At 39.0% G+C, this 18,322-nt stretch overlaps 1 protein-coding gene across 4 annotated transcripts in view; it reads left to right on the top strand.

Annotated features, from left to right (window-relative positions):
• The window catches only part of UBE2E1 (ubiquitin conjugating enzyme E2 E1), an 83,592-nt gene that overhangs the window by 5,131 nt on the left and 60,139 nt on the right, over positions 1-18,322 (top strand). For all 4 annotated transcript variants that reach the window (XM_024245074.3, XM_054552506.2, XM_003776300.5 and 1 more), the window contains one exon: positions 469-519. In XM_024245074.3, the coding sequence (XP_024100842.1) occupies positions 469-519 (51 nt within the window). The remainder of the gene's footprint in view (positions 1-468; positions 520-18,322) is intronic.

The following is an 18,322-nucleotide window of genomic DNA, read 5'->3' as shown; positions in this document are numbered from 1 at the left end:
TGTCGGGGACGCCCTGCCGGGGTGGGCATGAGAGCATCTGAGGTGTGAAAGGGGCAAGGGAGGCTGGAGGCTGGCGTCCTTCCCACACACCGATGGCTGTGATCTCTCCGTCCTGGGGAGAGGAGGTGCAGGGGAGGGACTGAGGAAACCGGTCCGCAAGTGAGAAACTTTAAAATTAGGTCCTACGTGGAAAACACCGAGGAATAGAACTGCCCTGGTGTGCGAGGCAAGATTGGAAGCCAAACTTTGCAGATGAGAACAGGAGATTCCAGGCTGCCTCACTTCCTCCGTGAAAAGTTTTTTTCCTAAACTAGGAACCTGAAGTTCTTAATGTGTAGTTTCCTCTTTGCCCAGTAGAATCCAGTGATCGCGCTTAGGTTTATCTGCAGACCTGCACGTTACAGGTGGGAGGAGGCTTCCACGCCTTAATGCTTCTTGTGTTTGTCTTTCCCATTTCTCCCACTCCAGAATTCAGAAGGAGCTGGCGGACATCACTTTAGACCCTCCACCTAATTGCAGGTGAGTTGCTTTTCAGATTTTTTTCATTTTTAAAATTGTTCTTACCTTTGTCTTGGGTTTTTTTTTTATTATATACTTTTTCTTTGATTCTTCGGCTAATGCTTGTTATGGCACTAACATCACGTAACAGCTGAAATTTATTAACCTGAGTATAATGTTTTGATGAGCCTCTGACAAGCTCAGTACTGTTGAGGAGAAGTAATGGATTTATTTGGAGTGGATTTTTACATATATGAAACAAAACTAAATTTAAAGCTGTATCCTTGGCGTAGTCATGGGTCTTTGATATGCCATTAAGGATGATGTAAAACCTTTTAGATGCGAAGGACATTTTGGTTTGGAAAACTGCTTTGCTATAGTAATCTCTTATTCAATCTCTGCTAAGCTAAAAGAACATAGAGTTAAACACTGGATCTTCAAACTTACTCCATAGCATATAGATTTTTTATTAGACTTTTGGCAGAGCAATTCAGGAAACAATTTCTGGCTTTGATAAAGGTTTTCTTTTAAATTGTAGATTTAAACTTTCATGGGGGTGTTTTTTTCACTTGCTTTATTCAGACTGTATACATATGTGTGTTTCAGTTTCAAAACAAATTGAAACCAGCTTTCTAAGGGTTTGTTGATCACAACTTTATTTAGAGAAGCCATTTTGCTACTGTTGAGTCAAGGTGGAAGACTTGATGATTTTACTAGATCAACAATGAAGTGAGGGGTGACTTACAACTATGTATTAGAATAGAGCCATTTATTTAAGGGAGGTCCTGTAACTCCCATACTTTAAAAATTAAGTATAACATTTAACCTAGTTCTCAGGATCGGCGTTGGAAAGGGATGTGAGATTTCAGAAATACTCTAAACTTACTGGTAGGAGTAGAAGTTACTGACAACAAAGTATTCAGTGGCTATACACAATTTTTAAGATGAGTGTGTGAGAATAGTCAGGTTGGAAAGCTAAATGAAGTATTTTGTTTATTAACAGTGAACTTTGGAAACTAATTAGTAGATTAAATATAAAACTTTTGCCGTTTTGGTTACATTCATTCTTAATGTTGATTAGGTGTAGGATGCTCTTCCGTGAAACTTTGTCCTGTTTTGTAAGGAAAGTCATTTTGAGTTTGAAATGCTCTTAAACTATAGTTTATAATTGAAGCACTTAATCATTCTGGGGAATTCTTTCCTGGCTAATAATCTCTCAAGATGGTTGAGAAGTGGAGAAACGATAAGACTTAGGCCTAACTCATTATTTTGATGGTGGTGGTTCACATGGAAGCCTGTAGCTTCCCTTGGTTGTTTGTGCGGAATCCATGTACATTCCCTAAGGTAGTTCTGTGCTGTCTGGTTATTGCTCCTGCTTGGTATTGTGTGTCTCCTGTGTGTGTGTTATTAATAACATTGATTAAAACATATAATGGTTTTCTTGTGAATAAGCACAGTCAAATCTAAAATTGTAAACCATTTGAAGATTTTCATGGGATTAAGCATTTTTAAAAAAACCAGCATAAGTACACTTCAGTTTCACATCATTTTAACTGAGTTTATGTGTGAGAGATTTATGCTCCTGAGGCATGTGGAACTTTTTTATCTTTGGGAAACCCTCCCAATTACCCCTTCAAGGTGAAACGTTTGGGAATTACCTGTGGTCAGGGGATGCTCCAAACTGGGTGGCTGTTGGGTGATTGATGTTACGGAGTCAAAGCTCAAAATACTAAATTTTAAGAAAAATCTCAGATTTGAGAGAAAATACAAGGCATCTTCATTTTGCAAGAGAATGTATATTATATTGTCTTTTAACAATAAAGATGACTTTATTTTCTGAAGATATTTTCCAGTGGGGCCGTTTGAGTAATGTGAATTAAAATTTTTACTTTTGGTTGGCTTACTAATGGTGCAGTCTTAATGTTATATAGTAGTCCCAATATTCAGCTCTCTTAAAAGAGTTTGGTTTTACGTTTTGTGCTGTTACCTTTTGGGATTTAATTATTTAGTATTTTAATGTACTTTATTGGAGATAAAGATGGATTATTTATTTATTTATTTATTTATTTATTTATTTTCTTTTTGAGACGGAGTCTCGCTCTGTAGCCCAGGCTGGAGTGCAGTGGCATGGTCTCGGCTCACTGCAACCTCCGCCTCCCAGGTCCTGGTTCAAGCAATTCTCCTACCTCCTGAGTAGCTGTGATTACAGGCACGTGCCACCATGCCCAGCTAATTTTTGTATTTTGGGTAGAGATGGGGTTTCAGCATGTTGGCCAGGCAGATCTTGAACTCCTGACCTTGTGATCTGCCCACCTTGGCCTCCCGAAGTGCTGGGATTACAGGCGTGAGCCACTGCACCCAGCCTTAGGGATACTTTTTGAAGTCAGCATCCAATGAAAATCTATGAATTAAGTGATATATTAAGTGCGTACATGTTTAAAATTACCCTCAGCATGAAAGCATGAGATTTGAATGAGTTAAATAATTGGTTTTCAATTAGTCTGTCTTATATTTTTACCCTTTGCCATACTTCCTTTCTTCAGTCAGCATTCATTGTGTAGTTTTAAACACATTATTAAAATATGGCACTTGGCACATAGTAACTTCTCAGTAAATACAAAAATTAGCCGGGTGTGGTGACGCACTCCAGCCTGGGCGACAGAGTGAGACCCTGTCTCAAAAAAAAAAGTTGATTATTGCAAATCAGTAGAATTGCTCCTCTTGAAGGAAGGTGCACTGCTTGTGTTCACTAATTTTGGCACTTGGCAAAAATATTTGAAGTTATTGAGCATCAAAACTTATGTGAAATGCAATTGCTCAATATGTTATAATGTATGAAAGCATAAAATTAAATTCTTAATGTTGTATATTATGTTGGGTGGATATTTTTTAGAACACAGTACAGGTTGTGTTCAATGACCTGGTCCAAAGTGATTTTAAGTAAGTATTTTCAAACTGCTTTATGTTGCCATAGAAATCAAACTCTTAATTTAGTATCTCTGCATTATTTGTGTGTGTATGTGTATATATATGCATACACACACACACAAAATAGTTTCCCAACTCACTCTTCATTTTGGTTAGGCTTTTATTCCCCTATCATTTAGCTCTATTCTTTTAGGGGAAAAAATATGTTAACTTTGTAATGATTCCCTAAAGCGTGCCAGATCTTAGATTGTAGAATTATGCCTTTTAGATAGCTGATGAACTCTGGGCCACTAGAGTCAGTTTTGCAGCTGTTATTTATAGCCCAGGGCTCAAACTTCGCTAAATTGACTAGTTATAACTAGCCTGTAGACACGAATATCTGTAGACAGTATGTCTATACAGACTAAATGGCATATTTTGCCTAAGTCCTTTAAACTTCAGATTTTATTTAATGGATATATTTGTATCATGAGTAAATGTCTCAGTAGTGACTTAACCTAAAAATTGAGATGGGGTGCTATTTTAGGATAAAATGTCTGAAAAGTCATTAAACCCTTCAAGCACGGGTGAGAATAATAAAAATACATTTCATTTCTCACTTTTTTTTGAGACAGGGTCTCATTTTGTCACCCAGGCTGGAGTGCAGTGGTGCTCACTGCAGCCTTGACCTCCTGGGCTCAAGATGTCCTCCTGCCTCAGGCCTCCAAGTAGCAGGAACTACGGGCGCTCAACACTACACTCGGTTAATTTTTTGTATTTTTTTGTAGAGACCAGGTTTTACCTATTGGCTGGGCTGATCTTAAACTCCTGGACTCAAGCAGTCCACCCACTTTGCCCTTCCAAAGTGCTGGGATTACAGGCGTGAGCCATGGTGCCTGGCCCTGATACTAGTTTTTCTGTATGTGACAGAATTTCCATTTAGCCTTCTTTTGATAGCTTTTTTTTTCCGCTAACACTGCCTATATTTTAAATAGTTTTAAGCCATTATATTATACAAGAATGCATGTTTTTGAAAAATTCAAATACAGAAGTTTGTGGAATAAAAAGCAAGAGATAGTCCTGATGACCTCTTCTGATCCTGCTCCTTGCACACAGATGCTCCAAGTTAGCACTTTGTATACTTCCACGTAGTTTCTGTGAATTTACATTGTGTTTTTCTGGCATTCCAATACCTCCTTGAATTGGTGGTAATGGTAATGAGATGTCAGTTCAGAAGTCCCAGGCTGCTCATCATGGTTCACAATGGAAAGAGATCCTTTTCTTGCAACAGTGGAGTGTTACATACCTCGTCCAGGTTCAGCATGTTTTAAATGGTTGTTTGGGTATAAGAAATAGGTTCAGCAGAAGTCATCCTTTATAAAACCCTGTATCTTATGTGCTGAAAAGTATTCTTCCTTTTAGCATCTTTCATTTATCTGATGTTACTAAATGGCGTTAAGGATAGAAGTGTGACTTAAACATCTGAATGAGGTTTAGTTTCACCATTGCAGTGTGTATACCTTTATGCATGTAAAGACAGTGTTCAAAAATTGTGACAACCAGGAGACTGGGGTTTCAGCACAATCAAAACAGCACCCATACTAGGGTCAGGCTGTTGGGAATTAGATCGTCACTGGAGGCCTTTCCTATTAGAGAGTAAAGAAACCTATCTGGAGATGAATTGCCTTTCAAATGAGCAGGAAGCCTTGTGGCGGTTGTGTTTACCAAAAGACTATATCTGGATTGTAAAACTATACTATTGTTATTCCTCAGAAAGCTAAACAGAATTACTGTATGACCCAATAATTTTACTGCTAGCTATGTACCCTGAATAATTAAAAACAGAGGCTCAAACAGATAACCTGTATGTCAGTATTCATAGCATTATTCATAGTAGCCAAAAAGTGGAAAAAACCCAAGTCTGTCAACAAACGAGTGGATAAACAAAATTTGGTTAATCCATAAAATGGAATATTCATCTATAAAAAGGAATGAAGTTCTGATGCATGGATACAACGTGGATGAACCTTAATGTTATACTAAGTGGGCCGGGCGCAGTGGCTCACGCTTGTAATCCCAGCACTTTGGGAGGCTGAGGCAGGCAGATCACGAGGTCAGGAGATCGACACCATCCTGGCGAACACAGTGAAACCCCGTCTCTACTAAAAATACAAAAAAATTAGCGGGGCACGGCGGCGGGCGCCTGTAGTCCCAGCTACTCAGGAGGCTGAGGCAGGAGAATGGCATGAACCCAGGAGGCGGAGCTTGCAGTGAGCAGAGATCGCGCCACTGCACTCCAGCCTGGGCGACAGAGCGAGACTCCATCTCAAAAAAAAGGTTATACTAAGTGAAATAAACTAGAACCAAAAAGACAAATAGCGTATGATTCCACTTACGTGAAATACCTAGAATAGGCAAACTCATAAGGACAGACAGTAGATTAGAGGTTTTCAGGGACTGAGGAGAGGGGAGAATGGGGAGTTATTTCTTAATGAATACAGTTTCTTTTTGAGGTGGTGAAAATTTTGGAAATAATGGTGATGGTTGCCCAATATTGTGAATGTAATTAATGCCACTAAATTGTACACTTAAAATGGCAAATTTCATGTTATATATATTTTATCACAATAAACAGCTATACCACTGTTAAAATATTAATCAGTATTTTGAGAAAAATGCTTATAGCTTAGAAGGCAATACTCACAGTTTTTAGGGATTCTTGTTAAATTCCTGTCACAAACTTTGAGGGCCTGTTATAAATGAAAAGGCACAAGCTGGCTGCGGTGGCTGACACCTGTAATCCCAGCACTTTGGGAGCCTGAGGCGGGTGGATCACCTGAGGTCAGCAATTTGAGACCAGACTGGCCAACTAAAAATACAAAAATTAGCTGGGCATGGTGATGCGCGCCTGTAATCCCAGCTACTCGGGAGTCTGAGGCAGGAGAATCGCTTGAAACCTGGAGGCGGAGGTTGCAGTGAGCCGAGATCGCGCCACTGCACTCCAGCCTGGGTGACAGAGTGAGACCCTGTCTCAAAAAAAAAAAAAAAAAAAGAAAGAAAAGAAAAGGCACTACCTTCAAGGAGTTCATAATCTAGTCAAGATGTTAAGACATGCACACACATATTTTGAATGGTACTTGGAAATATAAATATTATTTGGAAAATAATAAAATGCAGATATCATGTTATAAAGTTTCAGAGGAGTGAGAGATTACTTTGACTTAGGTTTGAGGGATTGTGGCTGGAGTACTTAGTGATCTGGGAAGGCTTCATGGAAGAGGTGAGAAGTGGGGTGGGGAAGAATAAGGGATATTCCTGATGGAGGAAACAGTGTAAGCCAAGACAGCAGAGGGAAGACAGAAAAAGGACACTATTGGGCAGAAGTGAGTAAAAGCTGTGTCTAGAGAGTAAGAAACATTAGTGGGAGAATAAATAGTAATAGATAAAGCTTGTGTTCTTCAGTGTCAGGCTAATGCTTTAAATTTTATTATGTAGATGCTGGAGAATCATTAAAACCCTTTTGAATAGGGGCTGTCATTCAGATAGAGTTGGCTATCTGGATAGAGACAGAGTAAGGATTGAGTGGAGCTCGGTAGGAACCAGGAGACTTGGAGATTGCTACAGTAGTTAAGGTGGAAGGTCAAGAGGGTCTGGGGTGTAAGTGGTGGCCTTCAAAGTGGAGAGGAAGGAGAGGTAGAAGACAGTAGAATCCATAGAACTTAGCCACTGATTTCGATATGGAGGACTTGAAAAGGAGTCAGGTTCTTCTGGATGTTGGGGAAGTTGGTGGTGCATTAACAGAAATAAATAAGGCAGGAGGATGAACTGGCTTGAGGGAGGCAGAGATGTATAGACCCTGTCCCCAGGGTTAAAAAAAGGTTTTGTTATTTGCTTCGTTGATCACATGCAATGCTTAGCATGTTGCTGCCACTTAGTAGGTCCTCAGTGAATATTTGCAGTTTGATTATATATTTGAGTTTATTATTAAATGAGTCATTGAACTCCCAGATCTACATGGCCTACTTTTAGATTAGATTAGACAAATTAAATAGATTATAAACTTCCTAAAAGGCAAGGACGATGATTTCTGTCTTTGATTCTGACCCTACATGTTCTTCCCAACTGCTTTAGTTTGACGATTTTCACAGCTACAGGAGAAGTTAAAAGAATGATACAGCAAGCTCCCACCATTCACCATGATTCCTCAGCAAAATTTCACTATGTTTGCTCTGTCTCTGTCTTATCTATATATGTTAATTTTGTGGAGTCATTTGAAAGTGAGCATTTTGATGCTTTCGTGTGTTTAGCTTTGCACACATTGAATCTGAGGTGGCCTGACAGTGGAGCTGAGGCTGGAACTGGTTTTGGTAGTCCACATTAGATTTGAAAGTTTGGGTGATGGTAAAGTGCACAAGATTGCTGAGATTGGAGGAGGAAAGAATTGTGCTCTGAAGGATGTCTACGGATGGAGGATGGGAAATGAAGAGGACTTGGAGAAAGGAGTAGGAGGAAAGCCACAAGGTTGCAAGAGTCCCTAGAGGGAGATCAAGGAAATTTTCTCTTGGGGCTCTAAAGTATAAGAACTTAGGTGTATGTTTTGTAGGCTGAGAGGAAGAAGCAAATATAGAGAGAAAAAGAGTAAAAATTGCTAGAGAGGCCAGGCACGGTGGCTTATGCCTGTAATCCCAGCACTTTGGGAGGAAGAGGCGGGCGGATCACGAGGTCAGGAGATTGAGACCATCCTGGCTAACATGGTGAAACCCCATCTCTATTAAAAATACAAAAAATTAGCCAGATGTGGTGGCATGCGCCTTGTAGTCCCAGCTACTCAGGAGGCTGAGGCAAGAGAATCGCTTGAACCCGGGAGGCAGGGGTTGCAGTGAACCAAGATCGCACCACTGCACTCCAGCCTGGGTGACAGAGCGAGACGCCCGTCTCAAAATAAATAAATAAATAAATAAATTGCTAGAGAGGCAGATTTAATGTTTTATAATTGTAGAGAAAGTGATGGCCCTAGAGAACTTAGGCCGTAAGTGGGAGAATGTATGTTTAGAAAGGCTCGTAGCCTGGAATTTTCTAGAGGATTAGAAGCATTTTTGGTGCTTGAGTAGCACTCTAGGTACTTGTATAGAACTGAAAAGAAGCAGCATCTTTCTGGTGTTATTTGGTTTGTGTTCTTTCCCAGCAGACTTTAAGTTCCCTGAGAGTAGGGATTATTATGTCTTTATATCCCTACAGTGTCCGAGAAAGGGTAGGTAAACAATACATATTTGTTAAAACACAAAACACAAAAACCTAATTTGGTTGGATGGTTTAATAGAACATCTTCATTACCCTCCTCAGAAAATAGTGGAAATTGCTGGGGAAATTGCTGTCACATTTTACAGCTGTCCATTGCTGGCAGTCTTTCTGAGTTGGCACCCAAGCAGTTTTAGCAATTTTGACCTTCCTGCAATCACAGAGAAGCTCTGGACGTCAGTGTGGCAAAAAAGACGTGATCTCTGCTGCAGGCTCAATTGAGAAAAGATGTATTGGAGAAAATATAACATCTTTGAATTGCTTGTTTTGACTTTATGTAAGGTTTATCATCTATGTAATGTGACATGGACTCTTAGTCTACAGAGTTACAAATGGTAACCTTATTATAAAGTTACCTTATGCTAACAAGTGAGCAAGGGTCTAGGGGTGCTAAATACATTGGGTTCCTAGAGATGGTCCCCCAAGTCCTAAAGCTATTCCAGATAGTTGATTATGTTAGAGATGCTGGCACCCGCCTGAGACATCTGACACATTCCCTGTCACCAGTGAAGTGAAACTGGGTTTCATAATAAGCCCATTCTTATTCAGCCTCTTTTATGCAGCCATGCTCTAAAGTGAAACAAAAGACCTAGTAACTGGTGTCAGAATATGCTTCTAATCCTCTGGGAAACCTCCTCTTTTATAGGCTAAAAGCTCATCAAAGCCTCTGCTTGAGAACCGTAATCCAGGAACTCTGCTGTATGCCAATGGCTCTTTTCTTGAAACATACATGCAGTGATTATGGATTGCTTTGTAGAGTCCGTGCCACATTACATAGATGATCAACCTTGGGAAGGCCAAGTTGATGTCCCATCCCACTCAGGAAATCTTACAAAGCCAAAGGTTTTCACATACAGAACATATTTAAGTTGTCACTCGGTTTTGCTACAGTCACAGCAAACCATTGGGGCAGTGTATTGTTCACTAATACTTTTAACAGAGTAGTTAAAACCTGAATTCTGTCTGCTCTCCAAAGTACATGCTGACCCAAATATGATAAAATGAATGCAAAGCCCTCATATAGCATTCAGAGGCAGATTTGCCACAGGTGCCACGTCTGACTTGTCTGTAGTGATCTGAGTCATTATTAAATTTTAAATAGTAATACAACGGAGTAGTCTTAGTAGAGTCTACTAGCATTGAAATGATGATCATTATCCATACTGCCAGTACGTTGGCCATTTGTATTTATTTAAATTGATCGATGGAAAATTGGTGTGGGATGGACCTCTAGTAAATTCTACAGAAAAAGGCATTGAGGCACATTTTCAAACAGATGAGAGTAAATAGAGTAACTTGGGATGATCTTACTTGGAGAAAAGTTTTAGATGTGATGCAGCTCAAAAAGTCAGCATTATTATGAAGCAATGTTGTACATGTGACAGCAGCATGAGTAGATCATTTAAAACATTACAGTGTCTGCTGTGTGCTAGGCATTGTTCTGTAGGTGACTAAAACAGACCTGGCCTCTGGCTTGTGAAACCTGAATTTTAGTGGACAATACAAACAGCAGCTAAGCAAAAGGATTAGTACAAGTTGTAATGGCTGGTAGGAAAGAAATTGACAGAGTGCAGTGATGGAGAATAATTGGGGAGGGTATGAGGGTTACCTAGAGAAGGCTTACAAAGACATTTAGTCAAAGACCTAAAAGATAGGAAATGGCCTTGTGAAAAGTGCCAGAAGACATCTGGGACAGAGGGAAGGTAAAAACAGGCCCCGAGGCGGGGACAAGTCAGGTGATGCTGATTATGTAAACCGTGCTAAGTAGAGAGTTTGGATTTTTCTCAGTAATGCTTTAAAAGTCTTTCCCCACCCTCCCTGCTGCATGGAAAATAGCTGGGAGGAAGACACTAGTGGAAGAAGGGAGACCAGAAAGGAGGGTATTGCTCTGTTTCAAGCTAGCTGGTGCAGGTGGCTAGGATTAAGGTGGTGGCAGTGGAGATATGGTAGAACACTGGGACCTGTTGATGGATTGCATGTGAGAGATGAGGGACAGGAACAAGAACGACTCCAAGTTTCTGTGTTTTTTTGCAGTTGGCTAGATGATAGTGATGTTTTACTGATAGGTAGACTCCTAGGCCTAGAATAGGGCCGTAGGGCGCGCGTGTGGTGGGTGGCGGGGGAGATGAGGGCAGGGTGGAAATGACTCCTTTTTGGACTTGATAGATTTGAAATCTATTCCCATGAGGCATCCAAATGAAGGTGTCAAAAATAAGTTAGACATAAGTAATTGGAGCTCTGAGGAATATTGTGAGCTTGAGATACATACACATTTGTAAAGGAGACTTTACCAAATAGAGGCTCTTGAGTGTCTTGGGAATGCCTTTCTCTCTCCTAGAAAGGAAAGGCATCATGAGAAGAGTGCCCAGGATGAAGACTCAGGCATCTGGCATTTAGAAGTGTACACCAGGAAAAGCCAGCAAAGGAGACAGAAGGAAAATCAAGAGAGTGTGGTATTAGAAAGCAATGAGCGGAAAGTTTTGAGGTAGAGCGATCAAGTGGGAAATGGTGCTGTGAGGTAGAAAAAGATGAAGACCAGTAAGTAACCACTAGATTTTACCTCAGGTTTGTTGGTGACCTTCACATGTCAAACCTGGTTTAGAGGAGAGACAATGGAAAAGGAGGAATTATTTTCAAGAATGAAAATGTGTTCGTTATTACTCTTCCTAGTTAAAATTTTTCATTGTATTTATCCAGAAAAGTGATCTGGTGTTATCTACTTCCTACACTTTAGGGCAGAATTTCTTAACACAGTATATTTAATTTTGGGGGGAGGATGGGGAAAGGGCCTACCATTTTCAGTGGATTCTCAAAGGAGTTTTTTTTTCTGATCTCCCCTCTTTCCTCACCAAAAAAAGCTAACTTCTACTTTATGAGATTCAAGTCCTTTGTGATCTTTAGGATAACGTTGTACCATGGATGTTACAAGTAAATAGTGTCAGGTTCATGTATTACATCTTGATGAATCTATTTTTCAAGACTTGGTTTGAAATTACTGGATAAATTGGAAAATCAGTAAATTGCTGCTGTCATCCTTAAAAATATTTTACATGCTTTGATTTGCATCGAACTTTTTTATTCTGTTCAAGCTGGAGAATGCACTAGAATGAGTTGGGTATATGTATTTACTTTTAACACAGCATAAGTTATTCATCATATTTAATGTTTTTCATCCCTTCCCCCGCCCCCCCACCCCCAACCCCCGCCGCCGCCCTTGCACAGACGGAGCCTTGCTCTGTCGCCCAGGCTGGAGTGCAGTGGTGCCTTCTTGGCTCACTGTTACCTGTGCCTCTCGGGTTCTAGCGATTCTCCTGTCTCAGCCTCCTGAGTAGCTAGGGTTACAGGCGTGTGCCACCACGCCCAGCTAATTTTTGTATTTTTAGTGGAGATGGGGTTTCACCATGTTGTCCAGGCTGGTCTCAAACTCCTGACCTTGTGATCTACCTGCCTTGGCCTCCCAAAGTGCTGGAATTACAGGCATGAGCCTCCACGCCCATCCTGTTTTTCATCCTTTTAATATGGGCTGTTTATGTTAATGCTTTACGTTGGATATACCTAGAACTCTTAAAGCAATTATAAAAGCATTATTTTTTTAATTGTCCACTGATCATGTCTTAATAATTTGTTTCAGATTATGCCAGATACTCTTGGTCCTGCTTACCTTGATAATTGAGGGTAGAATTAAGAAAGTTTTAGGATTAGGAATCATTCTTCTAATTCAGAGAGTAATTAGTTGGAATCACAAAAGCATTAGGTGCTGTACTGCCAGAGAAAAGCAACAAATAATACACGGAAGCACAAATGTTTTGGCTACATAGGAATTTTGCTCCACAAGTAATTTAAATTGTTCTACTACCACTTACAACCTTTCCTCCTCTATGGGAGTACATCTCAATTTTTAAGGTAATTTATTAGAATTGGTGTTATAAAAATTTATTTCTTAGCAGACTTTGCTACAACACATTTATCCTAAATAAAAGGAGATGGTTGACTTAGCAGAGAAAAAGACCCTAAAAGAAAACATTTGTTTTATTACAAGCACCCAGGAGGATTTTTTGTAAACATGAAAGATAACTTTCCTCTAACCTAAGTAAATATTTCAGAACAGACGTATGTTAAGTGATTATAGTAATGTGTGTGCAGAGACTGGCAGTACAGTTAGCAGCATCATATACTACTTGCTAGTATATCACACTGCTTTGGCCTTTTTCTGAGTAACCCTCTCTCTGGAAGTCTTCAGAATGCCTAACTTCATCCTTCAGGGAGATTGGTAGCCCCCGAAAAGACATTTATTTTTTGTAGCTTGGTATTCTGAGATGTTCTCACATCCAAAGTAAACATTGTCAAGTGATTTGGACCAGTCCTAAAGTAAATCATATATTGAGGACACAGTTCTTGTTAAAACTGAAATTTGAAGTTGTTGCCATTTTCTGCATTCACACTACTGGATTCTTTGTAGATGTGGGGATTTCTGCTTCTACATTTTACTGTAACTATTTACATTTACCTGTATTGGGAGGAAATTCTATATTGTAGCAAGTTAAAACACATGATTTTGGTAAAAAAGTAAAAACTGTTAAGATCTTGGAGCCCAAACTTATTTCTTACGGAGATTTGGAGCTAGGAGGGACCCGATGCTCACTTCTCTGTCTCTGTGTCCTGTTTATTTGTGAGGTGTATATTGATAATGAATTTGTGAAGAAAGGCATTCCTTGATGACTTAGCAGAGAAAAAAGTGATAGTAATTTTATCCATTCTGTCTCCAGATGAGTGGTACCATGTTTTACTTTCTCCTCTTTTCTCCAGAGTCACTCTTAAAATCTTTGTACAGTTAATGGTTTGTTATAGTCCAATTTTTATTGCTTTCCAAGATTTGAACTTTCTATCTGAATGTAAGCCCCCCTCCAAAAGCAGTCATCTTTCAGTTCTGAAGCTCCTCTGATACTCTTCAAGCCCCTCAAGGAGCACTAGGTTTGAGGATAGTAACATTTACTTATTGTCCTTTGACCTGAAGATGCACAGAAAGAAATGCTATGTTGGATCTCAGTATACCTAATAACAGTCCTGCAGGCTGAATTTGCATTTTCCTTTCTGGTTGAAATCTTGTCAGTTTACTCATGCATTTCTGACTTTCTCCCATTCTGGTGTGCCTCCTCCCCTTCCTGCTCCCTTAAGAAAAAAAAAAAAACAGCCAGTTCGGTGAAGTTTTCTCAGAAATTTCTTGTGGACAGTGCTAACTTAAGCCGGAAAACAGTTTGTGACACTTGACTTTTCAAGGAGATAAGATTTTGTGTACCCAGACTATATATCAATTATTATGGGGCTAAACTTTGAAAGTATGACTAATTCCCCAACAAGTATATACCAAACCTTGTAGGATTAGTAATTATACTTCTTGAATTAATTTTAAAAATATGTAACATACAACACACACATCATTTGCATCATGAGGATTGTCCATACTAATAAGAGATTTTTGTTTGTTCCAGTTAAATCTTACTCCTAGTTTTGCAAGTGTATTCAGGCCTGCATGGTTGTCAGTGACTCAGCTGGGGTGGTCAGGGCAGTCTCCAACCTGCCCCACCTGCGTTTCTCTGCCTGTTTACTTGTGACCTTGGCTGAGCAGTACAAATCATTGACAACACTGGCAGTGCTTTGGTCTGTGCCTGCCCTGGCTTATTCCATTTTTTGGCCCTTTGATTGAAGATGCAGTTACAACCAGTGACTCCTCACTATATTCAGTCATTCATTCTGATATTTATTGGGCATTTATTGTTGTGCCAGGTACTGAAGATACAGCAGCAAAAAAGACACTGTCTCTGCACTCATGGAGGTTTTATTCATATAGAGGGAGTTACAATAAAAGAAACAAATGTACAAAAGTAATTTCAGAAAACAGTACTAAGAAATTAAAATAGAGTAAAATGGCTTGGTGAGTGACTGGGCAGTTCGGGACATTGGTTGGTGCCACATTGGGGAAATGACCCTGAATGATGACAAGGACCCAACCATGAGAAGGGCATTTTAGGCTGAAGGACAGCAGATAGAAAAGGGCTGAGTGGGGTAGGCCAGTGTGGCTGGACATCGTGAATGAGGGTGAGAGTGGTAGGAAATGAGGTAGGCAGGGGTCAGATTTTATTCGAATTTCAGTAGAAAGCCGTGGGAGAGCTTTAAATGGAGGAGTGAAATACCAGATATTTGGAGTATACCTCTCGTAAAATTTCCTACTCATGAAAAGAGAGAAGGCGGGTGCAGTGGGGCATGCCTATATTCCCAGCTGTTAGGAGACTGAGGCTGGAGGATCACTCAAGGCTGGGAGTTTGAAGCTGTGGTGTGTACTATGATTGCACCTGTGAGTAGCCACTGTGCTCCAGCCTGGGCAACATAGTGAGATCCTCATTTGAAAAATAATTAGTATTCTGTTCAGTGTTTTGAAAAAATTGTATTAAAAAATAGAGGTTATGCAGATCCTCTGTAAAACTTTTTTGGCATTATATGCAGTTTTACTGACCTTTATGTAACAGTTCTATTATATCTAGATATCTGTGTATCTAACAAATTTAGACATTTTGCAAAAACTGAAGACATGTTACCAAAAATTGGTGTCTCAACCAGTGAAAGGAAGTATAGCATTACTCAGCTGGTCTTGACATAAAGGTTGGATGAAGTGTGAATGTTTGTAATGCATACATTAGTATTTAAAGCTAACAGAAACAACTTCTTAGTTGTCTTTGTAGTGTGCTTGCCTTGGTTCCTGGCTGTTCACCTGAAGTGAAGACAGCCTGAGTCTGGCAGTAGGGAAGCATCGAGTTTGGCTTCCTCCTCCTTCAGAGCAACAACAGCAAATGACACAGCAGGGAAACTAGGAGAGTTGGGCAGCTTGGAAACAGGGAACCTAAGTAGTCTGGGAGGCAGCTTGCCAGAACTCCTCCCAGCCCTCACTTGGTTATCTGTGATATCTAAAAGATTTATCTCTACGGTGTGAAGCCCCAAATCTGTGATATGACTATGGAGGGAGACTGCTTTCCAATTTTCTTGATTTGGTAGATACTTTTGTGGAGTTGTAATTTTTTCATAGTTTTTTGTTATGATAGCTGAAATATTTGTTTTGAAGGGGAGGTCTAAACACAGGTAATAAGGCTAATGAAGAGATTGGAGTAGCAGTGTAATCATTCCTAGACGTGTATTTTAAACTTTAGGTACTAAATCCCTTTTTGATATATATGCTATAAAAATGACTTATAAAATGAAATGTAATTCTAGCATATCTTACACTGTTGCCAGGAGGTTTTTGGGTTGCACTGATAAGAAATTACATGATGTCTTGCAGAAGGGTCATTTGTCTTGCTAAAGGACCAGTTTCTCATGACTCCCCCCGTCCCCACTAATAAACAGCTAAGAAAAGGGCCCTTAGGACATTTTTTTTCACTTATCCATTATAAAAAGTTATTCACAATTCTTAAAGGGACAAAATTTCAGTGCACATATGACATGGCTATTTGCTCAAAGGGAAAAACCACCAAATAATAAAAAAAATCAAAATACAAAAAAAAAATCCTGTATTTTTTATTTGGCTTTGGGGTGAATTTTGGTAATTCTAAAATGATATGAATGCATGGATATATCCAGTATTCTGGCTGTTCATTCACTTTATACAGAATAATGAAGGAACAGTAGAAAGCCTGATTTATGATATTCTGGACAGCTTTTTAGATTTACTATACAAATTTTAGCTTAGTTTCTTTTTGCTTCACACTGTGTGCTGTGGAGATCTTAAATATAGGATAAAGCTTTAATAATAACAGCTAACTTTATTAAGTATATCAATATGATTGTTATTCTCATTTTATAAATGAGGAAAGAGAACCTTAAAATGCTTAAGTACCTTGCCCAAGGTCACTAGGCTCTTAAGAGGAGAAGCTGGTATTTAGGCCCTGGCCTTCAAAGCCTAACCATTATGCTCTACTGCCTCTTATAGTGGCTTTATGAATTATAGACCTTCTTTTGAGTTGTTGATGTTAAATTTTACTCATATGCAGAGCTGTATTTAAATTTAAAAAGAGGCTTATTTTATAACATAGCCACTGATATTTGTCATTGGAATTGCCATCTACCTCTACTTGTTCTCCAGTGTAGATTTAATTATTATATTCTTTTGTTTAAAAATCTAAGGTCCCAACTGCCCTTAGAATTAAGTGCCCAAAATCTTTATGTAGTATTCAGATCCCCTACAACCTGATCCCAGCTTTTATATTCCCATCTTATTTCTTCTCTCTGTAACTTGCTGTTTTCAGTATGCCCCCTAGGATGTTCTCTCTCCCAGCTTCTTTCCTTTTTGTTTTTCAAAACTCTGATAAAAATGACTCACTCCACACAGCTCTCATCCCAGGGCACTTTAAATACATACTCTTTAAAACATTTATCACATTCAGTTAAGGTCATTTGTGTTTGTCTCTCTGTCAAGACCAAGTTTTTGAAAAATATGATTATTTTTATTTCTTGTACCTAACACCAGAAGATGCCTAAAAAGTATGAATGATTATTGAAACAAATTAAAGTACAGCATTTAGTAGTAGTTATATAAATGTTACCAGTTACTTCATTTAGATGTTACCATCAATCACAGAAATATGTAGGCTGAAGCAATGAAATCATAAATACAGTGTTTTAATCTTTCATTGTGTAAAAAGATCAATTTCTATATTGTATGTAAATGTAATATAACATTTTAAATGTAGGTTTAATTTTTGAGAAGATACACAGTATACTTAGTGATTAAAAAGTTAGGTATTTAAAGCTATGAGAAAATGGGATCATTATTTGTATATTTACCAGTGCTAATCAAAGCAGTTGCTGGTAAAGGCATTGGAGTTGATGCATATAGATAGAAGTTACTTTTGCAATAAAATGTTAGAGTCACCATCAGAACAGAAGACTTAAAAAATTTTATTTGACTCAAATTACAAACTGAGCATTTATGTGTGTCTGTGTGTGCATAGCACTGAATTAGATCATCTGAGATACGAAAGTGTGATAGATGCTCTCAACATAAAATAAACATTACTGAACAAGCTACTGAACAAGACATTATATAAAGGTTCGTTAATGACCTAAGATGTAAATTTGTTTATAATTTTTATCATAATTCAATTTCATCTAAACCTTATGTGATTTCAGTGTTTTCCTCAGATTTGTCTCACACTCTAGTCTGGTGATTTCCAGGCTTGTCCCTGTCCCAGCACACCTAAGGAAGAGGGAAAATGCCCATCAATAAGTCACAGGGGTTTACTTTCAGTGGACAGGGTAGATGGAGAGATTAGCAAATTTGGGGTGAAAAATAAAAGCCCTCCAGTGGTTCTGACAAGCTGTAGCTAGTGGGGGTGGCAGTTGCAGAAGGGGCAGTTTCTTCATATTGTGTTTTTTATTTTTTTCTTTGATTCTTGAAAATAAGTTCTTATTTTTGATAAGATGGAGGATTATTATTATTATTTTCTTTTTGAGACAGGGCCTCAAAAAAAAAAAGACAGGGCCTCGCTTTGTTCCCTAGGAATGCAATGGTGTGATCATAGCTCACTGCAGCCTTGAACTCCTGGGGTCAAGCGATCCTCCCACCTCAGCC

This window comes from Pongo abelii, chromosome 2, assembly GCF_028885655.2.
Source record: "Pongo abelii isolate AG06213 chromosome 2, NHGRI_mPonAbe1-v2.0_pri, whole genome shotgun sequence".
Lineage (NCBI taxonomy): Eukaryota > Metazoa > Chordata > Mammalia > Primates > Hominidae > Pongo > Pongo abelii.
This window is presented reverse-complemented; position numbering and strand designations above follow the sequence as displayed.